General features: G+C 41.7%; 1 protein-coding gene across 1 annotated transcript; it reads left to right on the forward strand.

Annotated features, from left to right (window-relative positions):
• Positions 1 to 2207: 2207 nt before the first annotated feature.
• fam171a1 (family with sequence similarity 171 member A1) lies at positions 2208 to 27828 on the forward strand. The gene is made up of 9 exons (XM_031753992.2): positions 2208 to 2673; positions 11690 to 11917; positions 12593 to 12685; positions 15791 to 15949; positions 16835 to 17011; positions 21028 to 21144; positions 21284 to 21398; positions 21997 to 22114; positions 23747 to 27828. The coding sequence occupies exons 1-9, from the start codon at positions 2565 to 2567 to the stop codon at positions 25322 to 25324; spliced, it is 2694 nt and encodes an 897-aa protein (XP_031609852.1). The 5' UTR covers positions 2208 to 2564; the 3' UTR covers positions 25325 to 27828.
• Positions 27829 to 27882: the final 54 nt, after the last annotated feature.

Here is a 27882-nt window from a genome sequence, read left to right on the forward strand (position 1 = left end):
AAAATGTGACTCCATTTATGCTGACATACTAATGCAACTTTATATAAAGATAGCTAGACAGAAAGAGAGAGAGAGAGGGAGGGAGGAAAGATGGATTCGTATTACATAAACGTGGCAAAAAAGAAAGTAAAAAGCAAAGGCAAAAGCAAGTTTCTTGGGAAAATAACGGCTACATTTCTCTTCTGTTTAATTTCCTTATACTAGACTTCCACTACTATACTAAGATTCCAAAAATTATTTTAGTTTCAGACTGGTTCAACTGCTTTATTTATCGGAATTACTGAGGGTGTGTCTGTCTGGAGTCTGTTGTGATCTGGGTAACTGATCTAATCAGGTGTGCCAACTGTTTCTTCACATTTGATCTTTACTTTTTGTTTCCTACAGTTCGTCCTGTCACGTTTGGGCTGAATAATTAGCTGTAAAATCAAATGTAAAGTTAGGATACAGCTTTATCTGATCAAAGTTCTTGCTGGCTAAACGATGAGCACTGACAAAATGTATAGATTTTATCTCAAACTTTATTCTGTCTTTGATGTGATGATGACAAAGTGGCACAAACTGATTAAATTGCTCTGTTTTTCTTCCTGTTTTTATATCATGGTCTGCGCTGACACTTGTTCGTATTCCTCTATCCAAAAATGGAGGTCCTGCGCTTCATTTCCCCGTTGCAATGGTGACTTACTTGCTTAACTCTGAATGAACATACTCAAAGTTGATTGAACTTACTCCAATCACTGTTCTGGAACAGGAAACTCACAGTTCCCATTTGTTGAACAGGTGATATGACCAATCTGTTGCCATGTCGTCAGACCTGCAGCTAAATCCTTTGTACACCTGAGTGAAGAGGAGCAGAGCTGTCAACTTATCACCGCCTGGTGGAGAGTTTGATCTGTCTTTGAACTCCGACTGACAGAAAAATTCTCCTACATGCTTGGGGACATGAAGCCGAGAGAGCCATAACTAAACATAATCTGTGATCAGGGTGTCCCAGGGCAATGTTTTGAAGGACACTGTAAGAGTGTTTGACTGACGTAGCACCAAGTATTTCAACAAGGCTTTGCATGTTAAAAGAATATTAAACTGAGTCAGTCACTAGAGGCTTTTGGCACAAAAAGCAAACATGCAGCATGAGGAATTTGACTGTTTTGGCTCAAATACAGTAGTACTTAATCTATTCAACTATGTACATGTTTTATATTTTCTAAAGAAAAACCGGGCATTAAATAGTGATTAGATGGTAAGGAAACCTCTAGATCTTGATGTCCTGGCTGTGGAGCAAAAACAAAGAACACTCTAATGTTGCAGATGTGTTGCACATGGGCTCTTTTCAACGAAAAGGCTAATACACTGATAACAGCTCAGCCCCATAGTATTCAGTGTCCCAGTGTGCCATGACAAACTGACAGAGTCTCCAACACAAACAAAATGAAATATGATGAATGCAAATATATATTTTTATTCATAGCTGTGACATGATTCAGTCTACCAGCAATATAAACCAAGTTTCCAGTAAAAACATACGAAGGGTCACTGTTGGACATGGAATTTGGATATTTACGGTACTGTGGAAAAGTCTTGAGTCAGCCCATATTTCTTTATATTTTGCTGGAAAAATGCATTTATTGAAATATGCAAACATGAATGAAAACATTGTACATAAAATTACTTAAAGCAGTCTTCCAGGTGTCTTGTATTTCACTCTTTTGTTGATGTTGGCTGTCTCTTGTTTTGTTGTATGCCTATCGTACTGTGTAATCTTTTGCATTTTTTTCATGAAAAAAAAGACGAATTTTTCTTTTTGTAACAGGCTGCTTATGACAAAGTGCCTAAAGATACAATGTGTTCTTTGCTTCGTTGTCTTTTATGTGTAGACAACACTGGAGACGATTGGGTTAAAAAAAAAAACATGGAAGCAAAATAAAGAAATGTGAGGTGACACTGAAAATGTTTGCACAGTGCTGTATAAGGTGAAGATTAGATGTTATATGTTAGAGAATAAAGGGTCAAAGTGCACAATCTATTTTCCGGATAATTTTATATTGAAACTGTATTTCTAGAGTCACTGTGACATTTAGTTATTGAATTTAAACTGCTAGAAATTTATATTTCTTTCCATTTCCCCCCCATAAATTTACAAAAAACAAAAAATTCATTGTTGCCCCTTGTAAGCCTTTTTCTGTTCCTAGAAAGTAAAAGTTGTAAAAACTTCGGCTGGCAGGTGGAGGCGCTGGAGGTCCGTGGACGGTAGCGGTGCTGCGTGTGGGAGAAGCCGCCTGTTGGTGCCGTTCTGGGGCATGTGGCTCAGAGGAATGGGGCCGTCTTCCACCCTGACCCATCGATGAGAAAAAAAGAAAAAAGGCGACCGAAAGGGGGATGCACAGCGGGGCAGGAGAAAGGCAGCTTTACAGGCGGAAAATCGTGGCTGCTGAAGCTGCTGAACATGGAGAGTCGCCTGGTTTTTGGGATAAGCGGTGCCGTGGGGGAACAGTGAGTTTTTAGCAGACACGGGTTTGATTTCCACTTTGTTCCTCGAACCGTTTGCGTTGTTAAACACATCTGCAACGATGCGGGCTGTGGACCGGAGCAGGACCGCCGCGATTCTACTCTGCCTTTTCGGATACCTTTTCTCCAAAGCTGCTACCAAAACATTACAGGAGGACACGGCTACACAAGGTAAGAAGTGCGTGCGAGGGGTTTTTTTTTGCCAGAGAAAGCGGCTCGTTGATTGTTGTGGAGGCCAAACGGTGCCGCTAGCAGCTCGGATGCTGATGTGACCTAAACTTGGCTAACGTTAGCGTGTAAGCTAACGGAGAGCGAAAACTTCTCCGTCTGTGCTGCGCTGCAGATGCTTAATTATAACCACGGTGCTGTGTTTAAAGGGTTAAAACCATTTCAGGTCGTTTTATATCAGATTTGTGCGGTTTAAACATTTTTAAAAAATACTTTGTTATGATCGGAGACGTGCCCTCATGTTGTCCAGCTGCTGTGATTTATCATTTACAACACTGCTGCGTTTAGTAAAGTCGCTTTTAACCAGGTGTTTGTGTCTGTATATCATAGCAAACCTGAACAAAGTCAGGTTTACGTGTTTTTTATTGTTGTTTTTTTAAAGGTAACATGGCATTTTTGGAAGAAGGTAGCTGTGTGTCTGTGTTCCTTAAATGTAAGGGGTCGTGGTTCGAGTCACAGAGACTGCAACCATCGACCTTACTCAGGAGTCCTGTTGCAAGTATATCAGTACCTAGAGATTATATATTGTTAAAGTAAATCTTGTAGTTGAGTACTTTTGATTAATGACAAGTATGCAGATTATGTTCGTAACTGAAATGCCTTAAAAGGGAATGAAAACAAGAGTCCACTCACGTTTTCTCATCAACAGTTGGTCACTTTAATATTAATGTGTGCTAAAAATGTAAATTTCTGTATAACAATATCTCATCGCTAGATTATAGCTGTTTTGTGCATGCATATTGTTTTTGTTAAGTTAATAAAGATTATTTCTTTTAAAGAGGAATGAGTTAATTGATATTACTAGTTACACTTCCTCAATCAGCTGGCAACTAATCAACTTATGTTTTCTCAAATTCATAATGGCTGCTTAGTGTTTATAAAACAGATTGTAGTAAACGTTGTGAGGATGTCTGACGTAAGAAGGGCCTGTTTGGACAGTGTAGATGCAGCATTTACTGTAAACAAAGCATGTAAAAACTAGCATAAAATGTACTAAATGGCATAAGTGATCCAATTGGTAGAGTGACAGAAAATTAGCTGGCAGTTATTTTGATGAATATGAGGAAAGCAATTAATGCTATTGTAGGTTTTCCAATCTAACAATATGCAGGTTCTCTTTGTCTCATAAAAAACTGTTTCTGGCTTTGACCCTGTGTGTTATTAGGGAATAACATCAACAACAGATTCAAACTTGTGCACACAGTTTTTGTTGTTGTGGGGTTTTTTTTTAAAAGTCATGTAAGATGTAGGCTTTGGAATTATTCCCCCTAAGAAAAAGTAGCAGTTCAAAGAAATCATTAAAAGCTCACGGTTTACATTCAACATCTGACCACTGCATTGCAACAGTATTACAAATATTAAGGGCAAAGTGAAACCACATTAGCACCTTCTGTTTAAAAAAAAGAAAAAGAAAGGAAAAACACATTAATTTCCCTTCAGTTAGATCTGTACAGCAAACTTTTCAAGAAACACGCTCCTCAGTGTGTCAAACAGCATCCTTTTGCCACAGCAGCAAAGTTTCAAAGCAATTATAAATCACAGCAATCTGCTGGCTTCTCATTCAGTCTCTGACTTCAAAGTTACCTTGTCATACGAGCTACTAATGTGGAGCCACATCTGTTTAACCCATCGCTTTTATCTCTCACTGCACAAGCACACAAACATCAGTCGTCTGTGTTCGCTTAGGTTTTTCTTTTTTAATAGGGGGTGGCCTACATGCGGTTCTTTCACTACACCAGGAGTGCAAATGAAAACATATAGAAACTGTCACTGTAAATCAGTCAGAGTTGAAAAAGTGCAATGCTGGACTCTGGTTTTCCTTTAAATCGTGATTATTTCCTGATGTTTTATAACTGTTATTATAGCTTGGGAGATTCTAACCTAGTTTAGGTTTAAGGTTTGTGATCAGGCATGAAAATGGCTCGTTTATTATCACAACAAGCAGCTCTTGTTTGAGGTAAAAACAGGGCGTAGATGTTTTGATAACTCGCAAGATTGGGGCACTTTGAAGTCGATCCCAGCCTCTATCTGCACTCTTGTTCCTTTCCCTTTTCTTTCTCTCTTCCTCTGGTTTTCATTTCGCCTCAGATTGACCTTCGCTTGTTCCCGGGGGGGTGCGTTCAGGTCGATGCTGAGGATTTCTCCTACACTGTCCAGCAAGTATGGATGAGTGGAGCCAGACAGACGATCTACCCGCAGATATAGATCTCACTCACATTACTGCTGCCCTTAATAGGCATGGCGTTGCATCTGAAACAGACAAACATTTGCTGAAGCTGGACAAGGGCTGCCAGGAAATACACCAATCAAATCATATTGTCACCAGCTAGCAAAGCTTGATTTTAATCACAAGATGCTGGCGTGAGTGTTAACATCAGCCTGCTTCAGGGAGGTCATGAGAACGCACTGCATTTACAGACAGGGTGAATGACCTGCTTGGCCAAAGAGGAGTATTGCAGTAGTACAGAGTACAGTATTTGACCTATATATTTACTGAGGTAAAATAAAGCGGGTCCATTTACCCCTCTCAACCATGATGTAACGCGGTTGCTTTGTCCCCTGCTGAGTTAATGGGATTGACAATCATTACCTAATCTTACTTTTAATCCAGTTTAGAGAAAATAGCAGGCTGAACCTACTGATAGCTGGTTTCTTTGCTTGCAACGGCATAGCTTAAGATCAGCAGATAGTGACTTATAATACTGTGCAAGAGTCTTGAACCACCCCTCATATCTTTACATTTAGCAATAAAAAAGAGAAATGGGTGCAGTGATTTATGGAAATATGTGCAAACATAGATAGGAATGCAGTGTATGAGGCAAAAACAGAGTTTGTACAATTTTAACAAGCTTGAAAGTCAATATTTGGCATGACCACCTTTATTCTTTATTGCTGCCTGAACCTTTTAAGATCAGCTTTCTTGTAATGTCCTTAAGTAGTCTTTAGGAATAGTTCTCCAGGCTTCTTGAAGGACATTGGAAGCTCTTTTTTGGATGTTGGCTGCCTTTTGTTCCGTTCACAGTCAACATGATCCCACACTGCTTCAGTAATTCTGAGGTCTGGGCTCTGGGGAGGCCAATCCATGACTCATAGTGTGTTTTTTCTATCCAGGTTAGCTTTTACTGCACTGGAAGCATGTTTGGGATCATTTTCATGTTGAAATATGAAGCTGTTGTCAGTCGGACCATTTTCAGATGGTACTGCATGGTGGACGCAGATTTGGTGATACTCATAATTCCATCAATTTTGACAAGATCTCCAACTTCACTGGCTGAAATGCAGCCTTAAACCATGACCGTCTCCACCATGTTTTACAGAGGTCTGTTGACACTCACTGTTGTACCTCTCTCTTTCCCTCCCCTCTACATATTGTTGACAGTTTTAACCAAAAAATGTCATTTTTGGATCCCTCCTTCAGACCTGTCATTGATTATTTCAGTCCAGTTTTGTGTAATGTGGCATACCTCAGCTTTTTCTCCCTGTTTCCCAAGAAGAATAACTTCTTGACAGCCATCCTCCACTGAGACCTTTTCTGAAAGACTTGACTTTAGATACTGTTTCTCTGCTGTAGTTTTTTCTTTTTGGTTTAACATTTCTTTTGTCCTCCACATGTCCAGTTTGCTCAAATTAGTGCAAAAATAAGTTTATCTGTCAAAGTGTGTTATCTTTGGTATTTTTGCATAGATTCAGCTAAAGAAATGGGAAGAAAATATGTTTTTGTGACAGGTTGCTAATAACAAAGTGCCTAAAATATAATTTAAAAATTGGTTCTTTGCCACATTTCCATTAGCTGTTGCCTTTTTATGCTTGAAGGATTCATGGATCGGTGTTTAGTAGCTTAATAAACAAAAAAAAAGAACATTCTCTAAAAATGATCAGATACAAGGACTAGGTTTGGAGCTATTGCTCATGACAACTCTAAAAATTACAAGAAATTTGGGCTTCTTGGAAACGAAATAAAAAGAAAAGAGGGGTGGCTGAGGACTTTTGAACAATACTGTGTATTATTTTTCGTTTGCACCTGAGTGTTTCATGCTGTGACATGTCAAGGTCCTGTTTTGCAGTTTTTGTGTGTGTGTGTATCCAGTGTCCCTGTCAGTGATTCATGCTGTCTTGTACATTTATGCCTCTATTTTGTTCTTTGTAAGATCACCACAGATGTTTGTTGTTTATCTGAAGGGTAAAATAATAGCCACAGTAATTGTGATGCCTGTTTGTTGTGGTTAGACAAGCTATTAAACCCAGAAACAAAAACAACAGTCTATTGGTGCCTAAGGTTGAAAAGGCATGCATGGTGTAGACCATATAGTCCTAAAACTGTTTTTGATTTGCCTAAGTCATGAATTGTTTGGGGGGTTTTTGCCCAACATTCTTAAAATAATAATATGATAGCATTGCTGTTTACGTTTACAACAATATTCACATTGCTCCTCTGAAACACAGATTTCCTTTATGTAAATGCTCTGTTGTCCCGCCTATTCGAGGGCAGCACGTGTGTGATTTTTATTGTTTCTTCCAGTTTCTCACATGATTTCTCGGCCTTCTCGTAATCAGCCATGTGCTTCTGCTTGAGACGGTGAAATTACCCCCTTGATGTCACAGTTTTCTTGAACCACTTTAGAGCTGTAACCATTTCCCAGTCATTTGACAATGAGAATTACACGTTAACAGAAAATAGCATAATAGTCATTGAAGTAGCTTAAGCAAGGGAAACTGGAGGATTTGAGTTTCTCTCTTTTTATATTTTTTAAAAATAGTTATTTTTGACACAGACATTTTAACAGACACAATCTTGGAGTTTCAGTGATTTTTATTTTCATTATCATTCCATAGACTTCATTCAACTTTAACCTACTTTTGTTTTGAGCCATGCAAGTTTGTTGCTGCCATGTTTGATCGTGATGAAGTACATCAGCATGTCACAGTCTCTATAACAGAGGAGATTAAACTATCCTGTGTAGCACAACAGAAAATGTGTAAAGCTTAAGCAGTTTTGTATTCCATCAGGCTCCGATTGGTTTATAAGGTGTTTAATTGAATGTTTTTGCTTCAGGTGCTCAACACAATTTTGAGCTAACTAGACACAAGTTAGGTGCTAGGCACGTGCTTCAAAATATATCTGCAATTACGTGTTGTCGGTCTGATGGTGGCCAGTAACAATGATCATAGCTAGATTTGGGAAGATCTGGGTTGACCTGTTCAGTTGACATCTTGTCGAAAAAGTTGTTGGGCATAAAGTTGAGTTATAATTTCTGGGTTTATGAGTATTTGAAGTCCGCTTGAGTCCAAGTGACAAATTGAAGTGCTTGGCTCTGAGTTTATAAATACCAGGACTGTTCCAGGACTAGCTTTGAGGCATTCCTGTCCACATCAGACTATAATCCCTTTTATAGTTTAGCCAGATTACAAAAACATCCTGATATCTGTGTGGTGGACTTGCTTCCTAACATGGTCCCAAAGATGGCAGAACAAAGAACACTCATTTTAATTCATTCCCTACCTGTTAGTTGGTTAAACATAGGAAACTGAAAGTTTACTGAATTTGTACAGCATGACAGAAGCCAGTGTGAGGCGCACTGTATTTTGTGCAGGAAGTGCAGGAAGTGCAGTATATTTTCCCAGAATCTGAAATTACCCACAATTTTTAATAGAGGTGAGGGATATCTTAGGTTATTTTTGGCCAATGCTGGCCAAGACCTTTTTTTGTTGTTTATTTTTTCGTTTTTGACTTAACCACAAAAACCAAACAGCTGCAGGGTTTTTTCATGGATCAGGACAGGGCTTTGGTGGGATAGCAGGCCAAAAGGCCAAAAAAGCTGTTTTACCCTGTTTTCTTGTTATTTCTGATCATCTGAAATAAAGGTCAGTTTACAGTAAGGTGAACACAGTTAACCAGTTATTTAAAGTATATCAAATCAAGTGGAAACTCCATATATTCAATGATACTTCACCTTCACATGTGAATACTGTTTTCATCTGTTAAATATCTTCACGAGCTGAATGCTTTGGAAGTTTTTATAATGACATCACTTTAAACTGGCGTAGCTCGTAACAAAGTGCTGATTATAACGAGCACTGAGTGCTTGCATGCCTTCTGCTGTCATATTAAATATCTTCACTTAACCAAACCACGTGTGCAGAAAGCTTCTGCTTCCCCCAGCTCTGCTTGGAAGAACACCAAACCATCTCACACACCCAGTGGAGGCCAGCCATGCTACCCATTCCTCATTTATCACACCTCAGTTTCATAAGGCTGAAATGATCACTCTCTCCCAAACTTAATTCAAACTAGAAGGAAGAAAAAATCAGGCACACTCATTCTCTCTTCCTTGTTGTTTACCTCTTGGTTGCATCTCTTGCATCCAAGCACATTCACGTACACACAGCTATCCTGCTGCTTTTGCTGCTGAGCTGGGGATAATTGGTCTGAGATGGCAGTGCTGGTCAGGGGGAAACTCTTTGAAGCCTTTATTCTCCATATGGTGCTCAGTGCACACACAAATAGAGAGAAGCAGCTATGGAGGTTTAGCTGGAGAATTGGGGGTATTGGCCATCCCTCGGGGCGGTCAGAGGAGACTTTTAGCTTGTTTAACAATGATGTCACCTCGGTACTGATTTATTGGATGAGGACTGGGAGGGGACTACATTTGTGTGTGTGTGTGTGTGTGTGTGTGTGTGTGTGTGTATGTCAGTCTTGAAGTCTCCCAGGGATTTTTTTTTTTTTTTTTTTTTTTTTTAAGCGAGCACAGCTGGTACCCGTAGCAGCATATCAGGGGGAGTGGGACAGGAAGTGAGGTCAAGAGCTCTCCAGTACACCCGAGAAAGCAGTGGAGGGTTTCCGTCATGGGGAAATCCAGTCTGCCTGTTTCCCAATTCTCTGCTGACGCAGTCCAAATGTTTAAAAAAAGAAATCCCAGGAATGAAGTGGATCTTTACACCTGTGGATAATTATGTGTTTTGGTTTGAAACTGACACATTGCTCTGCCAGCTCTTTTCTTGTACTAAGCAGCCTGTAACTTCCTCCCTTCCCAAGTTATAATTTGGTGCAGAGCTTGTTTTTTTTTTTTTTTAGGTGGAGCGTGCACTCGGGCTGAACTCTCTCCTTCACATTGTCAAAGTGGTTTCCCGCTGACCAGAGGATCCCTCAGTGGGGGGAGGGGGATTGGTCAAGCCATGTATGTGTTACCGTGTGTGCCACTGTGGGTGAGGTTTCAAGGAAGCATTAAGACAAAATTCAGCGAGAATGGGGGGGGGAGGTGGGCATGTTTTGGTAATGGTAGAGGGAGGAGTGGTGGGGGGAAAACCTTTCAGCCACCGTGGGTCAGCCTGTGACCAAACAGGATGCAAATTGTCATGTGTGCAAAGATGGGGACGGTGTGGGTTTTTGTAGCTGTGAATTATAGTGCTCTCTACCAAGTTTTTTATGATGACTCTGGAATGTGAAGATTAAATTTTAACATTTGTTTTTCAGAGTGTTTGACTTCCCTGCTTTAAGATCTGCAGGTTAGCTTAAGGTTGAAATTCTCAATTAAGGCAATAGTGGAGTGAAATAGAGGGATATCTTTGGAGATGTGACAGCTGATGTAGAGTTTCTGCAGTGAAAGACAATCTGAGTGTGTCACAGTATGACTGGTGCTGCAAGAAGTGTGTGATATCAGTTAGATGTGCCGCATATTGATTTCAAAATCACTTTGGAAATTTAACATTGCACCTTCCTTTAGTTCACTTGATATGACCGTATGTGTCACTGCTTCTCAAACTTTATGTGGAATGCTCCAGTTCTGAAGCCAATAGAAGGTCATGCCTCACACACCCTGCTATTTTTATCAATCATTAACAACAAACAATGATACATATGCGCCGTAGCTCTTTATTTATGTTTGTTTTCCTCTGAGAAGCATGGGTATATGTGAAGATTCACTGTTTAAATAATATCTGATAATGAAGGGTATATCAGGAAATGAAAAAAAAAATCATGCACCCATCTCAAGCACAGCCTGATGGGTAGTGGTTGGTTGTTAATGTGGCCAAACCGCATTCGTATGACCTCCATTAAACTCTTTCGGAGTATTTCAAGAAAAATAAAAATAGACTGGTCCTGAACAAAGCAGGTTTTTCCTGATCTGAAGTCTGAACCATAATGACATCAGTGGAGGTGTCATATTCTGTTGACTTTATTTTATTGTGCAACCTTGATTAGTGTGGTTCAGCTCAAAGTTTGTGGAAATATGGGTTGGGTGGCTAGACTATACAGAGCTCATTTGATGGAAAAGAGATGCATTTAAACCTGAGAGCACTCTGGTCATGGCTTGTTTATTGTTTGCTATATTTTGAAATCAAGGCTAGTTTTTGTGGTCCTGAATGACTCAGGCTAATGGACGGTAGAAGGTGGAAACTTTTTTTTTTTTCCTTAATAATACAGAAAAATCATTTTTACTTTTTATGATAAAGTTCCAGGGCATACATTGCAGCAGTGATATTCACAAGCCAATTAGTTGTGCAATACCTCAGGGCTTACCTGAAAAGTGATAGTGTATACAGAACATTATTATTACTCCATAGGCAGCTTTCGGGACACAGCGTATGTCTTTTAACGTTTTAATTATTCTTCGTCTCCGTCGGAGAAGGTGTTTGTATGTGCAGTTGTTTTTTTCCCCCCTTCAGCTCCAAGGCTTCTTTGAGAGAGGGAAATGGCCCATTGTTTTAGAGGGGAAGTGCCACTGGCGGTAGTCCAGGAAATGGTCAGACAGCCATCACTGTGTGATTGGCTGGGATTTGGATTTGTAGGCCAAAAGCCTGGCACTGACGCTGAAAATAGCTAAGACGATGGCATTTTAGGTGGCTGTAATCATAGAAGCCTCGTGGGTTTTTTTTGTATTTTATGTATGTTTATCAATCACTGTTCACGGAGACTTCACATCTTACAACCGTTACAAATAATGAACTCTTGTCTTCACAGAGGTGACTCTGAAGGTTCACCTGAGCGATGCCAGCACTCACCAGCCCCTGGTTGGAGCCACTGTACAGCTTTTTGCCAATCGTACTTCTTTAACAACGGAAACCTCATCAGCTGACGGCAACATTTATCTGCATTTTCCCTATCGCCTTGGGACGCCGCTTGTTGTCACTGCAACTAAACAGGGATATGTGCCTAACTCTGTGCCCTGGACTCCCTCCAGATTACCTGGTAGGTGTGTGTGTGTGTGTGTGTGTGTGTGTGTGTGTGTGTGTGTGTGTGTGTGTGTGTGTGTGGCATTTGAGAACTCGTACATATATTTTGAGAAGTAACCAGATTAACAAGAATAGTGTCTCACTAAACTGTGGCATTAACAGATTATTGTTATCATGTTTTATGTTTTTATGTGTGTGAAGAAAAAAAGTAAAATTTTTGTGCCAGGTGTGTGAGCTAATGAGTGGAGTGCTCCATTACTAATTTATAGCTTTAGATGCCAAAACCCAGCAAGGGGGCTGCTTAAGCTTCCCTTTCACTAACACACACTCACGCAAAATACCTCCCAGGAGCCTGGAGTATTGCGTGTGTGTGTGTGTGTGGGGAGGGGGTTATTATGAGCCAACGGAACGGCGGCCAATTGGATTATCACGCTTACCAGCTCTGAACAATGGGCGAGTGAGGAAAAAAGGAAGGAAGAGCAAAGAAGTGCAGTTTGCTGGGTCAGACTGTGGTCCTGCACAGCAGACAGGATGAAAGCAGGACTATTAAAAATGCATAAAGATGATTTAATGACTTGCGTTTCAGAGTGATTAGTAAAGTGGTAGATTAGAGCTTGTTTCTAATCTCATAGTGAAGTTATTCCTATACACTGTGTGTGTGTGTGTGTGTGTGTTTTTGTTTCTCTTCTAGTATTTTCATCCATTAGCCTGGACCTGCTGCCAGAAAGAGCTGCTACTCTGATGGTGTACGAAGATGTTGTTGAGATTGTTCCAGGATTACAAGGTGAACACACTGTGTGTGTGTTTGTATGCAAGTGTGTGTGTGTACAGTTTGTTTTTAAAGAAAATCAGACTTTTAAATAGAATTATTTCATTGAAATAGAAAGATTATAACATTTTGGTCCATCACACCTTGGGCAGATATGTTGGCACTATCTCTGCGCACACACACATGCATAGGAAATGACTCAGTCATAATGTTTATAAGGCCTCAGTCACAATGGTGACCGGTCACAGACTCCATGGCAACTACAGGTCACTGTGGGAAACTGTATTCCCAAACCTGCTGCAAAGTGGTTGTTGGGTGTTACTGGGTGAAATTGGTCATGAAAAGACATCTGCACCACCTCGTGATTGCATTTAGAGCCCAACCGGCAGGTGGATATTATCACCTGATATTTGCTGTATCCACATTTGTCATGATTAATAAACAAAAATTTTAAAAATTAAAAAAACTAAAGAAGAAACATCACTCAACCAAGCATTATTGTTTGTGTTACATAGTTGCTCCATTAGAGGAAACACTGCAATTTCCCTGTTAGCAACACATAAAGCTGCATCCCTACTGGAAGCGATTCACGCTTCGTGCATTACTTTGAAGCTGAACGCTATTTGCTTGTGGGCGTTCCAGGCTCTGGTTCCCTCTAAACTTATTTACTACTAGTAGGTGAGGTGAGGAAGACGGGACAAAAGATACACTGTGTAAGAGAGCCAGAGTTTAATAATTAATAATGACTAAACTAAACCGTAGTAGTGTTTAAACACAATGAAAGTGAAAAAAGAGGAGTGAAGAAAAAATACTTAGTGCATCATGGGAAGTCCCCAGCAGCCTAGACCTACTGCAACATAACTAAGGGAGGATTCAAGGTCACCTGATCCAGCCCTAAATATAAGTCTTATGAAAAAGGACAGTTTCGAGCTTCACCCTAAAAGTAGAGAGGGTATCTGTCACCAGAATCCAAACTGGGAGCCTGAAAGCTGAAGGCTCTGCCTCCCATTCTACTTTTAAGTACCCTGGGAACCACAAGTAAGACTGCAGTCTGAGAGGGATGTGCTCTGTTAGGATAATTAGGTACTTTGAGATCTTTAAGATATGATCAGGCCTGATTATTCAAGATTTTATTTGTGAGGAGAAGGATCTTAAATTTGATTATGGATTTAACAGGGAGCCAATGAAGAGAAGCCAATATGGGATAAATATGCTCTTTGTTTCTAGTCCCTGTCAGTACTCTCACTGCAGCATTTTGGATCAACTGAAGGCTTTTCTGTGGGTTTTTAGGACATCCTGATAATAATATAGTCCAGCCTAGAAGTAATAAATGCACGATATTTTCAGTATGACTGCGAGACAGGATGTTTCTATATTTAGAGATATTGCTCAAATGCATGAAATCAGTCCTACATATTTGTTTAATGTCCTCACTGAACTACATACCGTGGTCAAAAATGACTGCTAAGTTTCCTCATAGTGTTACTGAAGGCCAAGATCATACCAGCCAGAGTAATCATACCAGCCAGAGTAAGTATCTAGGACAGAGTACAATAACCTCAGTGTTTTAGTGTTTGTAAGAGAACTCAAGTTGTGATGAAAGTGATATTTTGTCATTGCCAAGTGTTTGTTTTTTTTTACATAATTAATACACTCCTAATAAAAAATGCTCTTTTATATTAAATGGTCTGTTATCAGGAAAATATCTAATACCTGATATAAAGAAAACACACCATATAGACATAAATCACAAGCGTGTCTTTGTTATTCCGCTTCTTTGTTTGGGTGTAATTACATTAGATAAGGCTTTTTCATTTAGGCAAATCAATTTGGTCTCTTTGTCTGTTGACTCTTTTGTGTGTCTCTGGCCGACAGGGGAGTAATTTAACTTGTCAGCTGTGTTGTCTGACTCAAATAAATTTCTCACATAAATATACAGGCTCCATTAACATATGAACCTCTTGAATACACACTGCCCATAGCACGTGCCTGAGCCGGGCACAGTCCAGCCCCCTGTCCTGCACCGTCTTTCATGACGCTGTGAACTTGGAACACCCAGGGGAGTGATGAACCCGGGCGTGTGGCAGAGGGAGGGATAATAAAAGAGGGGGAAAGGAGAAGAGGAGGAGGAAGGGAATGTGGTATGCATTGGGAAGTTGTGGGCGGAGAGAGTGGGAGAGAAGGGGGGGATGGGCCGAGCAGTGTCCAACAGAAGGAGGAACAGATGAGGTGAGAAAAAAGTGGAGGGAAAAACACAAAAAGAGTCAAGGAAGGGGGCACACAAAGAACAGCAACAGGCTCATTTCCTCTCTGAAAAACAGAACCGCAGACAGGAAATAACATTCACACCTGAATTTTTAGGACGAGCTTTAGGCTGAAATGTGAAAGTGTCGCTCATACTGCACGCCCCAAAATCATGTTGAGCACAAGGAGAAACCCAAACACAGCGAACACTCGTGTAACGGCTTGATCCATGTCTCACTGCTCAAGAATGTGCACTCGGCACAGTTGGACCACAATGACATCACCTTGCTGAATCCCACTACATGCTTTTTTTTTTTTCAATTTATTGTTTTTAATCTATAATTTGTTAATAGCATACAGAAACTGGATGCCAGGCAGCCATGATGACAAATGAAAAAGAAACAATTCATTGCAAAATATCAGAAAAGAGAATCACACTGGCCAGGAGAGAAAGTCCACCAGGGCGTTATTGATCTAGAGCTGCCTCCATTAAGCTTAATTTGATGTCTGAATATATAAGAAGGCACTAGGAGTATAAAGCTGCCTTGTAAAACATGTTCGAACAAACATCAGTGTGCATGATGGACTCTTGAGGTCAGGTGATTTCAAGGTTTTAAGCTCAGATCGCTCCATCGTATTTAATAGGGAGACTGAATACATCCTTTACCTTATATATCCTATACTTATACGCTATATACTAACTGAATTAATTGCCATATTCTTGTATAATTGTATTAATTCCGTAGAATTTTAGGTGTCATTCCCACTTCCTCCACATTTTTGTTTGTTTAAATCTGTGTCAATAATCCAACTAATACTCAGAAGTATTTCAATAATATTTTAAATGACAACTCAGTTTCATTTTCTGTGTCACAGGTTTAAGAGTCCAGCCCAGGGTTAGTTTCCCACACAGAGCTCTCAGTCTTCCTCCCAACACATCGTACGCCAACCTGACTGCGCTGCTCACCGTGGCAAGCTCCCCCTCACACATCCAGCACTTTCCCCACCTGGAGATGCTCAATGGCAACAGCACAGGTAAAGGTTAGACTGACAGGTCAGAGCATATAGTTAAAGACACCTTCATAGGAATGGGACAGAGGAAAAATGTGCTGAGAGAGGGTGAGGCGTGAAGAGTAGCAGGAACAGCTCATCAGAAAGACACTACCCTCTCTATCTGACCTCCTGAAACACAATAACCTGTTTGTGTGTGTGCGTGTTTTCTCTCTGCTCTAACACAGGCCGCGTGCCCACACGCTTTCAGGCACCCTTATCCACATCTTGACATTGCATGGACTACACTGGCCTGAGTGATGACAAACATGTTCATCAATATGTGCAAACATGGCTTATTTTTTAACAAAATACAAAAATATGGATAATTACAAATGGTTTTATCATAACATCCAGAAGACAGACTCTGGCAATGTTTTTGACAAGTTCACAACACAGCTAGAAAAATGATAAACAACGATCTCATAAATGTATTTGTTTATAAAGAATATGAGCTGATTCATCATAATCCTTAAATGAGTATCCCAAAAACCATGCAACAGTCGGGTACGTTTAAGATTTGTGTGCCTTCTTTTTTTTTTTTTTTTTTTTTCCATTTGAGTCAAATACCCCTTCAAAACTGTCTCCCCCGACAGAGCGTACCTTCTCCCTCGAGGCGGCTTTGTGACACTTTCCATCCTGTCTTCAAGTTTTTTTCACCCTCCACCCCGTTTCCTTCTTTCCTGTCTTTCACTTGTTTTCTTTCCTGTCTGTCTTCCTCCGACAACCCTCCTTTATCTGAGCTGTTTTATGTTACCTCCCCCGCTGTCTGCTCCTTTCTCCGCTTCCCCTCCTGTGCACCTTACTCCCGCTCCCTTTCCTTTTCCCTGCATTTTTCTCTCTCACGCCCTCGTGTTTGCACTCTCACAGGCACGGAGAAGACGTTCGAGTTGACTCCTGTCGCAGCCATCTCTGTTCACCTGTTGGCTGGCGATGGAGTGGAGCTGCAGGTGACTGGGCCAATCACCTTCTCTGTGCCCCTCCCGCCTGACAGTGGCCTGAAGGAAAATGATCACCTCCCTACTTGGAGATTTGACCCACGCTTAGGTATGTATTAACAGAAACTCACACGTAAGCTTTTCTGACTTTCTAAGTTTAAGTTCAGGAAGTTTTTAACTCTGAAGTCTTCACTTCTGTTTAAATGAGACCTGCCCTAGCTGATATGTTGTAATTATTTGTGAAAAGAGCACATTACAAGCATTAACACAAACCACGTGCATGCTCACATGGTGCAGCCAGGTCATAATTTGTGGCTGTGTATCAGAGTGATGAATAGAATTATTCATACGATCATAAAAATTGCCAACATACAGCTACACATTAATCTCTTCACATCACAAGTTTGGACTGTGGATCCATAATCTGCCCGGGCTCAGTTAAATCTTGAACTAAACAATAGCTAAAAGCCCTGTGGTGTTGGCTCATGCAGCGGAGACATTTCAAATCTCTCTGGGCGCTCTGATTTACTTCTGCGATCTTAAATCTTTGTTGTCAGTCCTCCTGCACTGTGACACACCCAGTTCCTCTCAGAGAGGCTCCACTTAAAGACAGTGATTCGATCATCAGTTGACTCAGACGTGTCTGCATTACAAAACCTCCTTCAGCATGAACATTAGTGTCTCACCAGACCCACTGCTTCCTCACAACAGCAGGAAAAAGCTCTGTTAGGACCCACTGGAATTATTTAGGGGAAAATTAAGACAAGCTGTAAACACACATTATAAGATTGACATACCACCTATTAATCTGAATACTAGTGTATTAGCAAATGTTATGTAGACATTCATGAAATTATCATTTTGAAGGTGCACTTATGTCTACTTCTGTTTAATATTAACTCTCCTTTAAGCTCTGTTTTCTGAGGTCAGTGTTGGTTTTCAGCTGGTAAATGTGTCAGTTTGTTCTCCACCTAATTATATTATCACTGTTGTTTGGTGCTGTGCTTGTAGCAGATAATTTTTCACTGAAAGCAGCTGTCTGCAGTGGCTGGAAAAAGGACTGATTAAAGCAGCAAGGGTGGAAAAAAAAAGCCGTAAATTTCCAGTCCTGAAAAACAAAATTGTGAACTGAAAGATACTGAAACCTCTTGTGGAGCTGAGGGGAACTCCTGGCCGGGCATATTTCTTGGTTAATTCATCACTATTACTGATATCTTACAATTGGATTAAAATCCTAAAAATGTCATACTTCCCACGTGTCATGATATGTGTACTACATTCATGCTACAGTCATTTCACAATAAACATTTTAGAGCTCTGATTTATTTGGCCAAACAGTGTCTAAAGATTGCTACTAGAAGTGTTTAGTGAGATCTAGATGGGCAGATGAACGGATAGAAAGAAAATAAAACATTTGAAAGGCAAGTATTTTGAATTTCTCCTTCATTAGTTCACCTTTATTTTCTGTCTGTGCTGTGCAGTTTTCATCTAAACTGTAATCATACGTCAGAATATTACATTGATTAAAAAAAGGATCACATTGGCTCCTGTGATAGTTTCAGGATCTCAGGAGTCTGTTTTAAAGCGCCTAAAGTATCAACATCCAGGGCTTATAAAAAGGGCTTTCATTAAAGCTGAATGAACACACACACACTTGTATCCTCCTCACAGCCTGTAGCTGCGAGTATTTCCACAACAAGAAGCCGTTCCCGGACCCCTCTCCAGGCTACATCTCATGTTCCTTAGCAACCCACCAAATAAGTAACACAACAGACCGGCCCATCTCCTGATTGAGTTTCTTCACTGAGCATTTAGTGGGTGAAATGTGTGTGAGTGTTAAACTGAAGATAATAAGCAGACAAAAAGAAGTTTGAAATCCATCTGGTGCCCGCGGTGGAAGACTTGAGGCTGAGGATAGCAGCCTCACAAAGACGCTAGTATTGTTTATGAAGTGCTCGCATGGAGGAGGCATGAACACAGAGAGAGGGAAACCTGTTTCACTTGTGCAACTGACGACATGTCATGTATTGTTTGATGTCAAGCAGGCATGGGGAGGACTGATGTCATACACAAACAGATCAGGTTCACCGGTTTGTGCGAGTCGGGAGTCTGACGATGCAAATAAGCGCCGCTCGCTCAGATCAGCCGACGACTCTGCGGCTGGCCATGTTGGCTTTGTATGAATGGGCAAGAAGCAGAAGTAATATATGGGCTGTATTGACTTTATAAATGTTTGCCTTGCGTCTGAGTAGCTGCCCTCCTGTCTGTCAGTGCTGTATTGTACCGAAGCGTGGGAACAGGTCTGTCATTTGTAGCTATGAAACAGGTCAGCCACACAGAGAGGACTCCCCTGTGGAAAGGATTCAGAGAGGGACCTGGGTGAATCTGGGCAGGGCTGGGCACAGTGGTGTGTGATTGTGTGTGTGGTGCTGAGTCACACAGCCTCGCTCTCATTTCTCTTCCATTTCTTGTGCCTGTTCCCTTATCTCTCCTTCCACTCCTCCTGTTTATCCCCTCGTTTCCTCTGCTTGTGATGTTTCCCCCCGTCAGCATCTCTTGTATATTTGCCTTTCCTCTTTGAATATCCTCTTTACCCTTTGTTTCCTCCTTTTTTTTTTTAACATTGACGCATATTCCTAACCACTTGATGTTATATAACTTTGTATAAACATAGAAACAAAGTAGGTCTCACCACATTAGCCCTGAGAGCCTGAGGATCGGAAGTGTAAAGGCACAACACAGTGTTTTCCTCTTGAAGCAGATTTACTGGGAGCCAATCAGTCAATGCCTCTGGCTTTGTAGTGGTTTTCCATTCTGGCTATGCGGAGATCCGCTATTGTATTCAGTGTACACTGCTCATAGGGTAACACTGTTATCTACATGTTGCCTCCTTGTGGGAGAATTAAGTACTACCAAAACACTGCCGTCTCTAGAACAGGTCAGGGCAGACGTTCGAGCCGTTAATCAGGATATCTGCAGCTATGAAGAGAGCAAAGAAAGTCATAAGTCAGTAGAAGACATTAAGCTGTGCGTATAGGTGGCAGTTCAAACTTTTTAAAAATTATTATTTTTAATCTGTACCACCAGACATGTACACTGCTAACTAGACAGTTCATTACAAAGCTTCATTATCAAATGTTGATTTTAGTCAAAGAAAAGGTGTGTTTGGTCACCCTTTAGCTGTTCCCTTTAGCGTCACCACAGTGAAGGGTGTCGAACTCCAGGCCACAGCAGGAACACAGCAGGTTTTAGATCTCACCCTGGGTCAACACACCTCAATCAAATGATTAGTTCATTAGCAGGCTTCTGGAGAACTTGAAGACATGTTGAGGAGGTCATTTAGCCATTTGAATCAGCTGTGTTGGATCAAGGACACATCTAAAACCTGCAGGACACCGGCTCTCGAGGCCTCGAGTTCGACACCCCTGCCCTATATCATCTCAACCTTGCCTCTCTAACTTTATCTCCACACTGCTCAACCTGAGCTGTCCATTATAATGTACTCTTTTAATCCCAATCTTCAGCTTCACCTCTGCCACCTCCAGCTCCACCTGCTGCCTTTTCTGTCAGTGTCACCGTGTCCAACCCATACATCAGGGGTGGGCAACTCAGGCTTTGAGGGCAGGTTTTAGATCTCACCCTGGGTCAACACACCTGAATCACATGATTAGTTCATTAGCAGGCCTCTGGAGAACTTGAAGACATGTTGAGGAGGTCATTTAGCCATTTGAATCAGCTGTGTTGGATCAAGGACACATCTAAAACCTGCAGGACACCGGCTCTCGAGGCCTGGAGTTGCCCACCCCTGCCATACATTGTAGGCCTCACTACCAACTTGTAAACCTTTGAATACGAACCTTTCACTCTTGTTTGACCGAATATCTTATTTCAGAGTGAAATACTGTAATTAAGTTGACTGGTTTATCCAAACAGCTATCATTTGGCGAGGATCCTGACCATAAATAATTTAGTACTAACACATTAAGAGATTAGCTGTCTTAACGCCATCCAGCCCCGTCTTTACATAATTAAGAGGAGGCAGGTGAGCAGTTGCTGCAGCCAGTGCTCACGGAGAAATTTTTACAAAGTTTGTTTCCACATACTGTGATTTTTGTGTGTCTGCAGGTATCTGGATAAAGAGCAGCTGGGCTCAAGTGCAGAGGACGGGAAACCAGCTCAGTCTAACCTACATTGTTCCTCAGCTGGGGTATTGGGTGGCCGCCATGTCGTCTCTACACACCGGTAAGAAAATCCATAGACAAGAATTAAATTTACTTCACAAAACATATATTTTTGTTCTGTCATTTATGTGGTTTACTTGACTGCAGACTTCCACCAAACAGCTTTTTCTCTGGTGCTACAACACATGTCTTTGTAACAGGTCCAATGGTTGCGAAGGACATCAGCACGTACCACACTGTGTTTCTGTTGGCCATACTGGGAGGCATGGCTCTCATCCTGCTCTGTCTGCTCTGCCTCCTGCTGTACTACTGCAGGTGTGTGAAGCACTTTGCCTTTACACACTCTATAGCAGGAGTTTCCAGATTAGCATCTAAGTTAGGGAAGATGATGTCAGTCTGTAGCTAGAACATGTGTACTGCTACTTGGGAGTTTTTTCTCTGTTATTAGTCCAAAATTTACCTTAGCAGGCCGACAGGACAGCTTGGGCTTATCTCATCTCAAGAGCGGGAGTGTTTGTATGCCACATTTAACTGAACATTAACAATACTTCTTTTGAATACATTTCTTTTTTATTGAATCCAGCCCCATCTGTCGTCCTTCTGTCTGCCTAGGTTTACACGTTTATTAGTTCTTCAGTTGTGATAACAGTACCAGAAAACAAAGCCCTGTACTAATAAAAGTTCTCCAGAGTTAGTCACATGGCAGTAATATAATTTTATGTTGATCAAATGTAAACAATCTGGACTCGGGCAGCTGCGCTACAGAGTAAATATAAGCCCTCACAAACGCTGTTGTCCAGTCTTAAATTGTTCCAACAAAAAGTCAGGGATGTATTTTTCACCGTTAGAAACATTTGTGTGTAATTATTCTGATTTTAAAGATTAAATGTGCTCTGTGTCTGTGTTCACCCAGACGTCGCTGTTTGAAGCCACGTGGGTCTCACCGCAAGCTCACGCTGTCCTCTGGACTGGACAGCAGCAAGAGGGACCAAGCCACGTCCATGTCTCACCTGAACCTCATCAGCAATGAGGTGTGTTTGCTCAGTGATCAGATGGCACAGTTTAAGGAGTTTACACATTAATGACTGTTTAAAGGTGTTGGAAATGGAAAACACACCTAAGTCTTTCACGAAATATTAAATATTTTGGATGTTCTCTAAAGGACGTATTGCATAGCCAGGCTTTCTTTGCATTTGCTGTCTTTGTACACCCAGGCTTTCTACTCCAGGATCAGTCTGCACTAGATTAAAACAGGGCGTCTGATACATTATTTCACTCTTATTTTGCACAAAAAGACCAATCATGTGTAGCCTACCTCAGCTGGAGACACTATTTGTTTGTTTTTTTTAATGTATTAGGAAAAAAACTGCTAAAAATTACTGCAGGTAATCTTTTTAGTTAATTAGTAGATATATTTATAAAAGTAAAATGCAGTTTTTAGATGATGATTTCATTGATTAAGGGAGAAAAGTTATCCAAACTTGTCTGGTCCTGTGTGAAAAAGTAATTGTCCTTGTAGTTAAATCATGAATTCACTCTGATTTTGAAAGCTGAGTTCAGTTCAATAAACAGGCACCTGATTACTGGCACAGTAAGTTTGAACAGTTTGAATCCTGTTACATCTGATATAAAAGTAACACAGAAAAGAAAGGGAACATCATACCAACAGTAAAATATGGTGGTGGTAGTGTGATTGTCTGGGGCTCTTTTGCTGCCTCCAGACCTGGAAGACTTGCTGTGGTAAATGGAACCACAAATTCTGCTCTCTACCAAATCATCCTGAAGGAGAATGTCCAGCCATCTCAAGCTGAAGCGCATTTGGGTTCTGCAGGAGGACAATAATCCAAAACACACCAGCAAGTCCACCTCTGAATGGCTTAGGGAAAGCTTTGCCACTCCAAAAGACTTAGACTGGCCTAGTCAGCATCCTGACCTGAATCTGATTGAGATGCTGTGGCATGACCTTAAAAAAGGTGGTTCAAGCTCAGAAAAACCTCCGATGTGGCTGAATTACAACAATTCTGCAAAGAAGAGTGTCCCAAAATTCCTCCATAGTGCTGTAAAAGACTCACTGCCAGTTATTGCAAACAATTACTTGCATTTGTTGCTGCTAAGGGTGGCCCAACTAGTTATTAGGTTTAAGGGGCAATCACTTCTTGGATTTGCCCCTATGAAGGAAAACGTGTATCGATGCTGAACTGAACTGTGCTCCTTAAGTGCACTGCATGGTTGTTTGTTGGTCCTGTGCAGAGCTTTGCTGTGGAGCTCATCGTGCTGTAGCTGCGTTTGTGTTGTTGGTCCTTTAACTTGGCCCCTGCAGCAGAGAAGACAGGAGTCATAATAACAAAGAACTTCTTTGTAATAAAGTGAACCTGAGTGTTTCAAAATATTAAAAATTGTCAGCTGCAGCCACTGTTTATGCTTTTTTTTTTTTCCCCTCATTTTGATTTTTCAACCAATCAAAAGGCTGTTATTTGTTTATGGATAGCAGCACACCTCCTTCACCCTTCTTAACACAAAAGAACATCAGCATGGGACCAAACACAGATGAATTACTCACACTATTGCACTATACATGTTTGGAATTGAACTACAGTGTTTTTTATGGTTTGCTTCATGTATTTAAAAACATTCTCACACCCAAATTTTGTTGTTGCCTTCAGGTGCAGCTGGAGCTTGTTTCCACGGGGACTGAGCCTGACATGACCACTCCGATGCTCAAGCCTTCCTCATATGAGCACCAAGACAATCAACGTCAACACAGCCTTATCCATCAAAACAAACACAGCCGCTCCTCTCTCGGCAACAACAGCCACCACGGATCATCTCTGGGCAATCTGACCCCTCGCAGCCGAGACTACCGACAGTCTGTGGAGACGTTTCAGCTGAAGGCTGCTCTGTCATCGGGGACAGAGAGGGGCTACCGTCAATCATACACCTCCTTCTGTTCATCAAGCAACCAGATTTCAGATGCATTGTCATCCACTAATCATGGTCAAGTGTCAGCTACACAGCTTAGCAGTGTTGGGATTATTGATTGCATCTCCCCTTCCTCCCCTCCGCACTCCCCCAGCAGAGGGGAGGGAGGTGAGTGCAGGGCTCCCGACCACCTTCTGTCCCGGTCTGTGGACCACCTGGAGCGGCCCAGTCCACAGTTGCTCTCCCGGCCAGGCCAGCTGCTCTGCTGCGGCTCTGTAGATCTGCTGAGTGGAGGTGAAGGCTACTCAAGAGTGCGACCCACTCTTGTAATCCCAGCACACTACATGCGGCTGCCTGGGGAGCACCCTCTGTCTGGTCAGGCCCTCCTGCTGCAGACTGACCAGCAGAGCGACTTAGAGACCATCCAGGCTGAGCTCAATGCCTCACATTCCCAGCAGCCCCTGGGGCAAACCCCCACTGACTGCGACCCAGGTCCAAAAAAGCAGGGTGAAGGCGAGGGTCTCTCAGGTCTGTCAGAGTCTCTGTCTATTCCAGGAGCTCTTGGGGAGTCGGGTCTTGTGGAAATAAACAGCGAGGACACCTTGCTGGCTGAAAAGACTTTAATGGAGCTGAGAGGAGGGAAGCCTCTGCCTCACCCACGAGCCTGGTTTGTCTCCTTGGATGGACGCTCCAATGCTCACATTCGCCACTCCTACATCGATCTCCAGCGGGCAGGGTGCCACAACAACAACAACAGCACGCCAGGTGCAGGAGGTCAGCAAGGTAGCAGCCGCCAAGGGAGGCATGGCAGTTGTAACGATGCCAGTCTGGACTCGGGTGTGGACCTGAACGAGCCGAGAGCGGGGCGCAGGGGAAGAGATGCTGAGCAGGAGGAAAAGGGGCTTGAGAAAGACAGATCAAAGGGGGCGACGCCAGCCTCGGCCTACACTCAGCTGGTGTTTGTGGATGATCTGAACGTGGGAGGCTGTGAGCAGGAGAAGTGCACCCACAAGGGCAGCAAATCTGGACCTGTCTTGTCAGACAAAGCAGAGAGTAACAGAGTGGATCAGGGGCAGGGGGATGCAGTAGGTAAAACAGCTGAGGGAGTACAAATACAGGAGGAGCCACCCTCACTTTCCTCTGCATCCCCTACTTCTCCTCCGCCCCTTCCAACTCCAGAGGGAGTGACTTTCAGGACTGATCACGCGCTGCTGTCAGTGTCTCCGGATGAGGACGCAGCACACGATGATGCAGAGGAGGAGAAGAAAAGCCCCTGGCAAAGGAGGGAGGAGCGACCCCTGCTGGCCTTCAACCTCAAATGATTCACAGATGACAATTAAAGGAAAGATTCACTTTTTTTTTTCAAGTCTGTTCAAAGTAGAACACCAGTTTAAAGCTTTTTTTAGTTGCCATGCTGTTTTAAAAAAAATCAGCGTTAATTAAACAATCTCTTTCCTATTCTAGGAAAAATTAATCAAAGTTAACAAGACGTTGAGCACAGTTAAGTCAGGTTTAATCATAAAATCTCAGTGAAAACTGATCTTAAAGTTGAAATGAGAAGCACGCTAAATATTTAACATTTAAGACATGGGAGAGCGTCTCAGTATGCGTGCCATAAAGCAGCGATAAAAAAGCATAACCACACTGCACAGCATTGCCGCTAAAAACAGGATTTGTGTGTTGCCGAGAGAGCTGTACCCCACCCCTCCAACTCATGCTCAAAGAATGAGGTGTCCTGTTCCAAGCAGAAGTGGTGTTGTTGAGGTTAAAGTGTCATCGTGTTCTTATTATTGCTGTTTTGAGCATTTTCTAGTAAACTAAGCAACTCACAAAGTCACATTAGAGGCATGCTCAATGGTAATCCTGTCCACTAATGTGGCTGAATGCATCCATTCTGATGAGTGCAACTGTGATTTATTTCCTCCATTTTTCAATACACTTCACTTTCAGAGGCACCATCTTTGCAGGCACTAGGAGGAGAAGGAAAGGTACTAGGAGGAGGAAAAATAATCAGGAAACACACGTGCATGTCGGTTCTGCTTTGAAACAGACTTGAAAGAGTGTAAATCTGTCCGTTAACCACAACGACTCCTCTGCTCAGACCACAACATGAAGGATATATGTGTTTAAATTGAAGCCTTTTGTTCTTAATATAGCACTGAATCAATATTTTAGCACTGGGAGCCCATCTGGTTGAGAAATGAACACTTCTGCTGGACTCTTAATGACCACTGTTGTACTTCACTTTTCATGAAACACTACGTAAACAGACCACTCGTCAGGCGTGGCGAACACATTGCCTGAGGGGAGACATAAAGACGCTGGAGGCACGAAATTAGGATATTTTATGCACAACAAATATATGCCTTTTTAATAAATAGCCTTGCAAGCATAAATGAACTGTAGTAGAAGCAGTCGATGGGTGGTTCATGAAAAATCCAAGACTACAAAAAACTTTCTTTCTTGAGCCATATTGGCCTCAGTCCATTAGCTTAATCTAGTAACATGCAGCAACACTCGTTTGAAAGTTATAACCCCGGTTTGTTCACGCTGACTGATGTCTGCGATTATGAAACATCTGTGCAAAACGGGGCAGCCGTGTTCGAGGGATTTACTTTGAACGGTTGGTGGTATGTTGCTAGAGTTTAATCTAGCCTATCAGAAGGCTTTGTGGGAGATAAAGTTTCTGGACTGAGGAGGTTTAACCACTATCTGCTCTGTAGCATAATCAGATAATGTGACACACCGCTATGCTGGTGGGTAAGGATGTAATACCACTTCAAAGCCACCCAAATTAGTTGTGAGGGATATTGGTATGAAGGGTTTTGTAACTGTTGAACCACTGACTGGTGTATTTTTTATGTTTTGCTTTGAAGGCTATGCATAACTTTTATATGGCTGCTTGATGCCTTTTTTTGTAATTTTAATCATTATAATTTTAATTGCCAAACATGAAGTATTTTATCTGAGAATAGGCTATTTTTTTCTTTCTTTTAAATATGTTAAGGGCTTTTCCTCCGTACCCACCTTAACGTTCAAGCTATGAAAGCAAACGCTCGATAGCCTTTCACCTGAAATACAAACTGTATTTGCTTGCTGTGTTTCACCTCCATTTGAACCACTCACCCACGATCCAAGTGCCTTTGAATAGCCTGACTCTACAGCAACTGATTACCTTATTTATTTCTCACCTCCTTTTGCCTTCGTCCGCCCTTCCCCTCCTTCCTACCTCAGCCCTTACTTTCTCTCCTGCTTGTGAAAGAAAGCATGCAGTAAACTTTCCTCAGCACTAGCGTATAACAAGCTACACTGCAGACATCTCAGAAAATGTCTACCAGCTGCTGCAATCGTAAAATCCTCTACAGTAATCAGCAAGAGTTCAGTCTCCCTCAGAGTAAGCAGTTAAAGATGTTTTGTTTTTGTGTGTGTGTGTCTGTGTGCGTGCGTGTGTGTGGCACTGGATATGTGAAGCTACACTGCAGGTCGTTTCAGTGCATTTTCTTATTTTTGTGTTTTGTGGGTGAACGTTTGTCTGAAATGTGTTTTGCAGTGGCGGCTGAGTTGATGCTGACTGATCAACATGCATCCAGTCAAGGTTCACATAGACAAAGCAGCCATATTACAGAGTGTGTATAGTCTTTCTTTACCTCTGCCTTATCAAAATAATGTGTGTCTTTGTGTTATGAATGGCCTTTTCTCTTTTAGTTTCCCACACAGCAATCTCCCCTTTTAGGGTGGATGAGCAATACAGTATCTTTGAGTGTGTAAATCAGATGCTTGCATTATATTTGAAGCCTGTTATTCTGAATAAACAGCCAAACTGGAATTAACTGAGTGTGCATCTGTTTGCAAAATTACACCTCTATATCTCTTAAAGCAA

The sequence above is a fragment of the Oreochromis aureus genome, linkage group 11 (assembly GCF_013358895.1).
Source record: "Oreochromis aureus strain Israel breed Guangdong linkage group 11, ZZ_aureus, whole genome shotgun sequence".
Classification (NCBI taxonomy): domain Eukaryota; kingdom Metazoa; phylum Chordata; class Actinopteri; order Cichliformes; family Cichlidae; genus Oreochromis; species Oreochromis aureus.